We start from the raw sequence: 11912 nt of genomic DNA on the forward strand, positions 1-11912 counted from the left end.
TTGAGAGAGTGTAAAAACACATATATTTTCAACAAGTCATTGGGAGGACATTAATGAGCCTTGCCCCACTAATACGGCCCTCTAATCAGAGCCGGGACACAGGATGAGGGTTCTCTCCAGCTGTTCTCACACACAATACAACAGATGTGCTCTTCTCCATTTTCCGAGTAAGGAGGGAAGTCAACGCTGCCCTGCACACGTGGACGTTCTGTGGAGTTGCCTTTGAAGTGGGATTTCAGCTCCATGCCCTCAGGAGTCTGCTGTGCTCTGCAGAATCATATCTGCAGATACGCCACCTAGAGTTTCCGAATTTTCTATGTTCATAGACTAGCAAATATTTGATGAACAGAAAAGAAGTGGACACTTCTTCCAAATATGGTTAAACCTAATATGTACAAAGATTCTGCAGGGTAAGGTAGGAAAACGGGAAGATACAGTTAAAAGAAGTAGAAAATACATGGTTTGTGTGAGTGGATTGAAACTGAGAGACCAATTTTAGATCTTAGTTCACAAATGACTTCTTCCAGGAAGCCTTCCCTGACCTCTCAAGGCTAAATTAAGTGTTCTCCTGCCTGTACTAAGTACCATTCACTGTGGGCTGTAATCCTTTTTCCCTTTGTGTTGTCTTTTTCCCTGGCCAGATACCAGCAGAAGACTTTGTTAACAGACTGTGCCTATGTCTAGGGGCACGCAGTCCAGATGTGTTGTCATAGACGACAACACCAATAAAAATGGACTGCTTTGGGAGCTTGAGGCAGAGGAGATGAGTAGAATACTTATCTTGAAAGAAGGCAAGGTCTTTGAATTAGTCAATTGAGTGCTTTATGTTTACTCGGCAAGGAACATGGGTCCCACCACAGCCCCAGGACTAATTCAAGTCTTCCTGTTCTAGTTCACCTTATCTTGATGAAGAGAGTAATTTGTTTTCATCTTTTATAGGAGGAGAGGCAGTTGAAGCATATCAAGTAAAACTGTGTGTGGGTGGTGGTTTTCTGATTACAATCCATTAAGGCTAGGCTGTGATTTCCAAAGCTCCTTCGTTTGTGACATGAGCCAAACCCACACCCAATTTCCTCTTATAGAAAACAGCATGCTGCTCTCAGGAAAACGATTTATTTAATTATGTTTATTTTAAGCAGAAGCATTACTGAAAAAGTGTATGGAGCAAAACAAAATACTTTGGTTGACACACACAAAAAAGGAGGGCTTTTGAGAAAGACGGAGGAAAATCCCACATTTGGAGCTGCTTTTTTAGCCGTTTTCCCAGCTGAGGTTGCTCTTTCTGAGCTATTTCTAGAGCAGAGCAGACACCAAGCTCTGAATGATCCGATTCCTTCCCCCATTTCTGTTATCACTGATGTTGCTTTTCTTAACAAGACACTTCCCCCTGTGCTTATGGCTGTCATAACTGCAAACTCTTTGAATCTGAAACAGCTAGTGAGCTGGTTGGGCTTCCTCTGTACGTGGCATTCAAAGTCTCAGCATGACCCTATGCCCCAAGATTAAGGCTTCTTCTTACCAGTCACTTTAAAATCAAGACTTTATTTTCCATCAAAATACAAAGAAATCTACTCGCATCACCCTGTTTCCTCCGTCAGTTGTACCTGGGCATTCCAACCTTTCCTCTGCCCTTTTTAATTCCCTAGAGTACTCACTGCCAAGAAAAAAAATGCCGTCTGGTTGATAGTTTTGTTGTTAAAACAGATCTCTCTTTTTTTCAAGGTATTAGAAAATACATCTTCAATTTTTTCTTTTAGGACTTCCTCTACCCAGAGCATCCAACAGTCCATTGATGTTGGCATGTCACTAATTTGAGTCTGTGTGTGGCAACAGCTTTCTTTCCTTCTTTTCGTTTTGAAGAATTAGGGTCTTGCTCTGTTGCCCAGGCTGGAGTACAGTGGTGCAGTCATAGTTCACTGCAGCCTGAACCTGCCCGGCTTAAGCAATCCTCCCTCCTCAGCCTCCCAAGTAGGTCAGACTGTAGGCACGTGGCACCTTACCTAAATTTTTTTTCTTTTATTTTTTGTAAAGATGGGGTCTTCCTATGTTGTCCAGAATAACCAACCACATTCTAACAGAAGGTGCTAGTATCTTGTGCCAGTAGTGCTGAATGTCATCAGGCAAATTAATCTTTCTCATCTTTACGATGATGGTAATGATACCTCTAGACGGGGTTGTTGTGAGGATTAGAAAGCATACATGTAATTGCCTGGCACATGACAGCCACAGGCATTTCAACCGAGATGTCTATCATGTACCTCAAACTTAAAACCCTACTGAAATAGGGACTGTAACTTGAAACAGTCACAGATAAAACTCTTCATGTCCCTACCATGAGCACACTCACCGGTATCTGTCCTTGGAGTTCCCAAGGGGAACCCCCCTCTGCCGCCCCCCCACTCTCCCTGCTCTCCTCCTGCGCTGGCGGAAGACCCCACTCCTTATCTTGGTTTCCAGATGCCTTCCCAGCCCCATCTTATAACTGTCCCTCACTGTAGCTTCTATGCTGTCCCAGAAGCCTCCTGGGACCTTTCCCAGCATCTGATAGAGTTCTCCTTGCCGTTCGTTGAGTCATGGCTTAAATGTCACCTGTGGAAAGGCCTTTCCTGAGCCCTCAGTCTCGTTACCCCAATTGCATCACCCCATTTTGAGTCTAGTCTTTAAATAGCGATCAGCACTCTTTCTTGTGTTTATGTCCATCTCTCCCACTAGACTTTAAGCAGGACTTTGCCTTGATTGCCACTGCCTTTCCAGCACGCAGAATTGTGCCTACGTGTGAGACACCTGTCATCTGTTTACCAGGTTAATGGATTCAGCAAATAATAACTGCTCCTATTATCAGCATTAAAATTAAGTGTCTTTGCATGAACTAAGATGTATACATATATATGTATTATTTAAGGTTACAAATGAATTTGGGGGATTTAACAGTAACCCTACTGAAATGGGGACCCTAAAATGAGGTCTTTGTTCTATTTCCTCCCATACTGGAAGACTGAAAAGGAGTTGACTGACTTACGGAGGCCGCATGTAACTATTCATGGATATAAAAGGAGTCCCTCATCCCTCTTAAATCATCTGCACCCACCCAAGTTCCACTTGATAATGCTGCAACTGCCCTGCCCGATAAACGTAACTCAAATGATTAAGTTTCTGCCCAGAACAATGTCCATTAAAAATCCTCATTCTTTCTTTTGGACGACTTGCAAAGCCTGCCCCTAGTTTTCACTCTGCGTTCTCCGCTGTTGAGGAATACAGGTCAGAGTTTAAAGGAGGAGCTGGCATTTGCACAAACAGGGGTCCCTCAGGGGCTTAGAGCCCCAGACTTATTTTCTGAAGTATTTTGCATTATGTAAAGTGCTCTGTCTCCTGGTGAGTTCTGCCTAGCAGTAGCCCCAGGCTCTCTTTTTTCTGAACATTCCCACAGACCAGGGGCTTCAAAGATCCCTATTACCTGAAGGAAGACTGTGGTTACAAATTCTCAACCTCTCTCCCTGTACAGCATGACGCCTTCCAGGGTAGATGACACAGTGGGTTGGTGAACTCTCAATTCTCTGCCAGGGACCCCACGGAGAAGGCAGTTCCAGAGGAGGGGAAGGAGAAGGTAGACAGAATCCTAAGAGTTTGCCTTACTGGTTCCTAAGCTAGTGATGGGAAACAGTGATCTTGGGAATGACTTAGAGTTAAATCCATTTTTTTTTTTTTCACATTGGCTCCTATGATGAGTTTGGGCACACTTTACTACAGTATTATGGCATACTCTCTATCCTCTAATGCCTGGAGATGCAAAGGAAAGTGAACATACCCTAAAAAGTTCACTTTGGGTGGGAAATGCAGACACAACTGTCTGCCTGGACCCTGTGTCTGACTCAGGAATAGGTGTGCATGGCAGATGCTCCCACTTGCTTATCACAGACCTTACCCACACCTGGCTGCCACACCCCTCTTAGTGACTTTTCCCTTGGATGTCTCAAAGGCCTCTCAGACTGAACACACCCAAGGTCACACTCAAGGACCTCCTCTCCCTTCTTCCCTGCTTGTCTTCAGTGAGTGGCTTCTCAATGGAGCCGTAAGCCCAGGACTTGCTATTCATGCCTCCTCCCTCTCTCCTCCTCTCCTTATTTACACTGCACACCCAAGTGCCTTCCAAATTCATCTTTGCATCTCTGCTCTCACCATCCTGATCCTAACTACTGTCCTCCTTCACCCCCTCACTCCTCATCTCCTGATTGGTCCCTCCACACCTGCTATAGGCCCCTTCAGTTTTCCCTTCACAAATAGGACCGCGTAGCACTGGTGCTCCTCCCCTTACCCCCTACACACAGAGGTGCACACACACACACAACAGAGGTACACACACACACACACACAGCACATATGCGCAGCACTCTTATATGCTAAGATCCTTCCGTGGCTATCTGTGGCTTTTAGAATAGCACAGTCAAGGCCAAGTGCAGTGGCTCATGCCTGTAATCTCTGCACTTTGAGAGGCTGAGGCAGGAGGATTGCATGGGGCCAGGAGTTCAAGGTCTGACTGAGCAACATGGCAAAACCCCATCTCTACAAACAATCGTTTTAAAAAAATTATCTCTTTGGTGGCACACACCTGTAGTGCCAGCTTTCAGGAGGCTGAGGCAGGAGGGTGACTTCAGCCCAAGAGATCGAGGCTGCAGTGAGCTGAGACCATGCCACCACACTCCAGCCAGCCCTGTCCTGAAGAACGTTCCCTATCATTCTCAGCACTCCAGCCAAGCCACACCACCTTCCTTTTATCATACAGTAAAATCGACCATATATATATATATATATATATATATATATATATATATATGTAGTTCTGTTACTCCTAACACATGTGTTCATCTTTTTTCTTTATACCGACCACTCCTCAAACCTTCCGGCGAATACCGTCCCCTCCACCAGCCCTGACTTGAAAAGGACCCCCCTCCCTCAAGCTCAGCTCAGATATCCCTTTCTCAGAGAAGCCTCTGGTCCCCTCGACTCAGTCAGCTACTCTTGTGTGTCTTCACTGTACCGTACACTTTTCCTGACTGCATTTGGTGTGGTGACTTTAGAGTCACTAGTGCAGCTTCATGTCCACCTTCATGGTGTCTCCAGTGCCTAGCACAGTGCTCGCCCCATAGTAGGTGCCTGGGAAGCATTTTTTTTTTTTTTTTTTTTTTTTTTTTTTTTTTTTTTTTTTTTTTTTGGGGCATGAGTACGAATCACCTGTGCAGGAATAACTGGCCCCTGCTTCCAGCCCCTACCCCACTGTCTGTCTTAGATGGTTTAGTGCATGTCATAGAAGGACCCTGGCTTGAAAATCAAGCAGCCTTGTACGAATTGCTCTTCCACCTCTTTTTGCTGAACTTAATATTGTCTCATTTTTTCTTTTTCAATGAAGATTATAAATCTACCTCAAAATCCAATAGTCAAGATTAAATGGAGCAAACTAGGAGAGTAGGGTCTGTCACATAATAGGAGCTCAGTGAACGGCAGCCTTTATTCCACCGATGTGGGTGCTGGGGAGACTGTTCCAGAGAAAGGGGCAAAATGGTGCTCAGGGTATTAAGTCCTTATTGAAAAATTACATAGCTGTAGACAAGTTATCATTGTACTCCGGGACCGTTTTGTCTTTCTGGCCCATTTTATTTAACACGTGGTTTTCACACCTCCTGTTTGTGCCATTGTGTCTGGCTCTGGGGGATGGGGAGAGGATGTGGCAGTTTTGTGTCCTGGAAGCCTGGTGGTGCACTGGTGAAACCGGTAAACAGATCAGAGCCAGGGTGTGAAGCACGGGCCTGCAGGTACATCCAGCTCTGTCAGTGTTGAGCCGGGACCACTAACCGCCTAGGAAGGGAGTCAAAGTTGCCAGAACAGGCGGAGAGCAGTTGCAGAGTCCTCCAGCCTGCAGCACTGCTTCCACCTCCCTGGAGCCGCACACCCAGGTCCCAGCGGGCAGAAATAGAGCTCAGCCTCTAGCACAGAGGTTGCACCCAGAGTGTTTCCTGCTTCTTTCCTTCCTACAATACGGGGAGGCATGAGGAGCATGAGGTGGGCAGGAGCCACAGATGCTAAGCCTCCTGCAGCGCAGGCAGCCCCCCTGTGAAGCAGAGTTTGAGCCTGAGCCCACAGCCCCCTGCAGCACAGGCAGTCCCCCTGTGAAGTAGGGTCTGAGCTGGACCCCACAGCCTCTTGCAGCGCAGGCAGCCCCCTTGTGAAGCAGGGTTTGAGCCCGACCCCAGAGCCTCCTGCCCGCAGAGACTCGGGCATCTCCCAGGTGCCGGCGTCTCTGCAGAAGGATCTTAGGGCATCGGCTGCCCCACCCAGCCTGTCTCCCAGCCAGCCTGATGTAGGCAGGCAGCAATGAGAGCGCAGGGTGGCAGCGCGTCTGACGTGCCAGGCAGGCTCTCCCAGGAGCGGAAACCATTGTTTGGGAATCTCGGGTGACGACTGCCTTTGTCTCCCTCTCCTTCCCTGACCCCTGCACAGGCGCGTTTCTCCTGGGAGGAATCCTCTACTCCTGGCAGTTTCCTCATTTCAACGCCCTGAGCTGGGGCCTCCGTGAAGACTACTCTCGGGGCGGCTACTGCATGATGTCGGTCACCCACCCGGGCCTGTGCCGACGCGTGGCGCTGCGCCACTGCCTGGCCCTGCTGGCGCTATCCGTGGCAGCCCCCGTCCTGGACATCACCACTTGGACCTTCCCCGTCATTGCCCTCCCCATCAATGCCTACATCTCCTACCTCGGCTTCCGCTTCTACGTGGACGCAGACCGCAGGAGCTCGCGGAGACTGTTCTTCTGCAGCCTGTGGCACCTGCCGCTGCTGCTACTGCTCATGCTCACCTGCAAGCAGCGGCGCGGGGGCGGGGACCCGGGGCCTCCTCCCAGCTGAGCGCACCGGGACGCCCACAGCTCCTTTCCCTCTGCTGCCAGGAGAGCGTGTTGTGGTAATTCTGGATCACAAGAAGAGAAATTGCTGGGTTTAGAACAAGATTATAAACGATTTTGGTGCTCAGTGATCACTTGACAATTTTTTTAAGAATAAAAGCCAAAATACTCCCGAAATAAGAAATGCATCAGCTCAGTCAGTGAATACAAAGAAGGAATATTCTTCCCTTTGAGGGTCTTTCCACATCTCTCCTCCAACCCGACCCTCCATTCTGTTTCTGCTTCCATACATGGCTTCGTCTTTTGGTTCCGTCCTTACCCCGACACCACACACGCTCCCCCTGCCCGGCAGAGTGGCACTTGGTGGCCAGACAGCGTGAGCCTCATAATCTGCTGTCGGTAGTTCTGTGAGCTCAGGTTCCTTGAGGGTCTTGTGGCACCCCCTTCCTGGTGATCGAGCCAGGGCCGGCATTTTTTGGATTTCCCCACCCCACGCATTCTCAACCCCAGTCCTTCTAACCGTAACAATAGCTGGGAGCCAGCTGCTGTGCACTGGGAATGGGGATTCCACATGCTTGCCTAAGGAGTCTCAGGGTGGACTGCCAGCCCCTGTTCTCCCTTCACCCCCATTGATGTGAGCATTTCAGAACTCCAGGGAGTCACAGGCATCTTTGTCATTCACCTTAACACACATACACTGTTGGAAGCATTTTTTTCTGAAAGGGTAGCCCTGGACTTAATACCAGCAGCATACGTCTGGCCCCCGTCCCATTACTGTACCTCTGGAGACACCACTATGGGTTACTGTACCTCTGAAGTCACTGCTGTGGGTCGCCGCTCCTCTGCTACACAGTACAGCTTTTTCAAGGCTGTAATGAGAAGGGATGTTAGGAAGGAGGGTGTGCTGGGCTAACCAGCCCACATAGCTCCCATTCATGTCCCTTGGGTGAAAAACACATGTCCATGCTGTTAGCTCCTAAATTCAGAAATTAGCCTGCACATGCCCAGTGGCTTTAAGAGCCAGAGCAGGGTTCTGGGAATTCTGTGAGTTATCCTGTGGCCAGGCATGGCCTCAGGTACCAAACACGGTTACCTGTAGCTCTTTAGTCCTTTGTACTCCCACAGGTCTGCCCAAAGGTCTTGGAGTTAGACAGGATGTTTTCATTACTCAGTCCCCCAGGGCACTGCTGGTCTGTGAGGATTCATTGGTCGGGGTGGGAGAGTAGGATTGAACAACATTTAAACAGTCAAGAGCAGGCTTCCCCAAACTATGGCCAGCCAGCCGCATGCGACCCCCTGAGGCCATTTATCCGGCCCCCGCCGCACTTCAGGAAGGGGCACCTCTTTCATTGGTGGTCAGTGAGAGGAGCACAGTGTGTGGCGGCACTGCAGCGGTCTGAGGGACAGTGAACTGGCCCCCTGTGTAAAAAGTTTGGGGACGCCTGGTCAAGAGTTCTCTCAAAAATGTCTAAAGGGATTGTAGGTAGATAACATCTGATCAGTTTCTACTGATCTGAAATATTCCCTCTTGGCTGCCCCCAGGTTATTTACTGTGGAGAACATTGCATAAGAATGTCCGGGAAAAGCCTCTACAACTTGTTACAGCCTTCAGATTTGTGAATTCATTTATTCTCTTTTCCTCTCACAATAAAACGGTATACATGAACAGGAGTGTGTGTGACATCATTAGAAGGGAGCATCCTGTGCTGAGTTCACAGTTTCTGGTAGAACTGATGACACTTGGCCTTCAGGAGCTGGCGGAGGGCTTATGGAGAGGTCTATTTTGTTTTGTTTTGTAAATTTCACAAATTGTATATATTTATCGGGCAATGAAGTGATGTTATGATTTATGAATACGATTGGAATAATGAAATAAAACTGATGAATGTATCCGTCACCTCAGATACTTATTCTTGTGGTGAGAACTTTTTTTTTTTTTTTGAGACGGAGTTTCGCTCTTGTTACCCAGGCTGGAATGCAATGGCACGGTCTCAGCTCACTGCAACCTCCGCCTCCTGGGTTCAGGCAATTCTCCTGCCTCAGCCTCCTGAGTAGCTGGGATTACAGGCACGCGCCACCATGCCCAGCTAATGTTTTTGTATTTTTACTAGAGACGGGGTTTCACCATGTTGACCAGGACGGTCTCGATCTTTTGACCTCGCGATCCACCCGCCTCAGCCTCCCAAAGTGCTGGGATTACAGGCATGAGCCACTGCGCCTGACTGAGAACTTTTTTTTTATCTTTTTGAGATGGAGTCTCGCTCTGTTGGCCAGTGGCATGGTCTCGGCTCACCGCAACCTCCGCCTCCCAGGTTCAAGCGATTCTCCTGCCTCAGCCTTCTGAGTAGCTGGGATTACAGGCACGTGCCACCACACCTGGCTGACTTGTATTTTTAGTAAAGAAGGGGTTCCACCATGTTGGTAAGGCTGGTCTCAACCTCCTGACCTCGTGATCTGCCTGCCTCAGCCTCCCAAAGTGCTGGGATTACAGGCATGAGCCACTGCTCCCGGCGGTGAGAACATTTTTAATATACTCAGTAATTCTGAAATGGTAATACATTATTATTTACTACATTCGCACAGTGCATGATGTATCTCAAAGTGAGAAGACACACTCGTCCTCATTGACTTTGCACCCTTTCACCATCACGTCCCCATTCCGTTCAAGTCCCAGCCTCTGTAACCACCATTCTGTGCTCTGCTTCAAGTTTGATTATTTTAGATTCCACATAGAAGTAAGAACATGCAAATTTATCTTTCTGTGCCTTATTAAATCAAGAACTTTCACCTTTTCACTTGAAAGAGGCACTTTCTGGCTTCTCTGACATCTCTGGATTGCCAGCATCACTACTCTTGAGCTGTGAGGCCATGATTCAGCAAAATAAAGATTACTGAGCACAAGCTCTGCTATGCCACCACAGTCGGATCTGATAACGGGGATGGCTGCTAAGTGACTCATGAGTGAGGCAGTATTTAGCATGGAGCCGCTGGACAAAGAGATAATTCAGGTCCCAAGCAGATGATGCTAGATTGCATCATGCTACTAAGTGTGGCACACAATCTAAAACTTATGAATGTTTATTTCTGTAATTTTTCATGTAATATTTTTGGTTCTTGGTTGACCATGTGTAACTGAAACAGTGGAAAGAGAAACTGCAGATAAAGGGGAACTGCTGTACATCCCTGCCTGCCTAGAGAACTGAGAGCAGTATACCTGCTTCTTGTTGGAAACCCAAGTATAATTGACCGGCTAGACAGATTACACTTTTCAGCATCTTTTGGCCGCTTATTTCCTAACAAACGGTAAATGTGAAGATGCATTCTGGAATAAAGAGGTTCTCATGTTCACTCACTAATTCCGAGTCCGTCACTCAGTGTCTGGACTCCATCATGCACAGAGCATCTGAGCGGCAGGGCATCCAGCAGCGTGTGACGGCTCTGTGCTTGCATTCCCATCATGCCTCACTCCTCACTCGTCAGCTTGCATGAGGCCACCAGCTTGAGCCCTCTGAAAATCCCATCTGAGCACTGCTCACCTCCTCTACCGCCACCAGGTCAGTTGAACCACCCATCTATCTCTCCGTGGCACATGCCTGCAAGACTCCTAATTTATTTTCTTCTTTGCCCCAGCCTTGTCTGTTTTTCACATGGCAGTAAGCATGATCCCTGTAAGCTACCAGGCAGATCCTGCCATTCCCATTCTCCGCCCTGTAGTTGCTTCCCAAATGGTCCCATGCAGTCTGGTCCTGCTCCCCTCTCTGATCTTGAAAGTACCCTCTTGGCACATCTACCATTCGGCCTACAGATCTCCACACTTTTCCTCAATACTCAAGCACACCCACTGTGGGGTATTCATATTAATAACTCCTGTTCCCTCTCTGTGGGGGTCTCATTTCGTTGAGATGACACCTCCTCTGGCCACCTTATCAAATAGCACCCCTGTGCCATCCCCAGTGCTTATTACTTCCTTGCTGTGCTTTGCTTTTTTATTTTTTATTTTTTTATAGAGTTGGAGTCTCGCTCTGTTGCCCAGGCATAATCACAGCTCACTGCAACCTCTGCCTCCCAGGTTCAAGCAATTCTCCTGCCCAAGCCTTCTGATTAGCTGTGATTATAGGTGCCACCATGCTCGGATAATTTTGTATTTTAGTACAGATGAGGTTTTGCCATGTTGGTCAGGCTGGTCTTGAACTCCTGACCACGGTTAACACTAATTCATGTTCTGTGTCTATTTACATATCGCATTATTTAATGTCTGTCCTCCCCCCTGTAATATAAGTTCCACGAAGGCACGGACTGTATCTTTGCATCGCTTTATCTCCAGTTTGTAGAACAATGCTTAGCACAGAGTAGGTGCTCAATAAATGCTTTTGCCTCAGTAAATAAAAGAATAAACCCATCTGGGTTATGTGAGGTTCCTGTGGTCAGAGGGTAACAGCCTGTTAGCCTGGAATAAAGAATGAATGGATTTGGAAAGGTATTGATGACATGTGGTTCTATGAGAAAAGAGGGCTTCCACATAGTCCTTATCTGGCTGGTGCAATCACTGCTCCCCACCCCCAACTTCAGGTCTCTGTCCCCAGGCCGCACCAACCAGAACATGCTCCACTGCCTCCAGGTCACTACCCCACAGCTTCTACTGTTTTCTGGAATTACCTTTTACCTTTTCTGTCTTCAAGCTTCCACCCCACCCTGCCACCACCATTCCTGCCATATTCATCTCCCATAGCACCTATTAATATGTGATATACGCAATTCACTTACTTGTTATTGACTACCTACCACCACCGTCATTCAGTGGCTGGACTCTGCCATGTAAGAGTTAGTTTATAGTTTACTAACTATAAACTCAGTAGGGCAGAAACATCTGTTTCTCACTGCTATGTCCACAGGCACTTAGAACAGAAGAAAACCCATGAATGACCACATGATGGATGCTCCATCAATGATCCAAGGAACAAGTACCTTTTATGGCATGGTGGGAGGTGGAGGTGGGTGGGGAGATTGGCACACACCTGCC

General features: G+C 47.8%; 1 protein-coding gene across 1 annotated transcript in view; it reads left to right on the plus strand.

Moving 5' to 3' along the window:
- COX10 (cytochrome c oxidase assembly factor heme A:farnesyltransferase COX10) overlaps positions 1–8560 on the plus strand; it is a 132045-nt gene extending 123485 nt beyond the window's left edge. The window contains exon 7 of the mRNA XM_003929258.4: positions 6493–8560. Coding sequence (XP_003929307.1) covers positions 6493–6896 — 404 coding nt within the window. The 3' untranslated portion in view covers positions 6897–8560. The remainder of the gene's footprint in view (positions 1–6492) is intronic.
- Positions 8561–11912: the final 3352 nt, after the last annotated feature.

The sequence above is a fragment of the Saimiri boliviensis genome, chromosome 17 (genome assembly GCF_048565385.1).
Source record: "Saimiri boliviensis isolate mSaiBol1 chromosome 17, mSaiBol1.pri, whole genome shotgun sequence".
Classification (NCBI taxonomy): Eukaryota; Metazoa; Chordata; class Mammalia; order Primates; family Cebidae; genus Saimiri; species Saimiri boliviensis.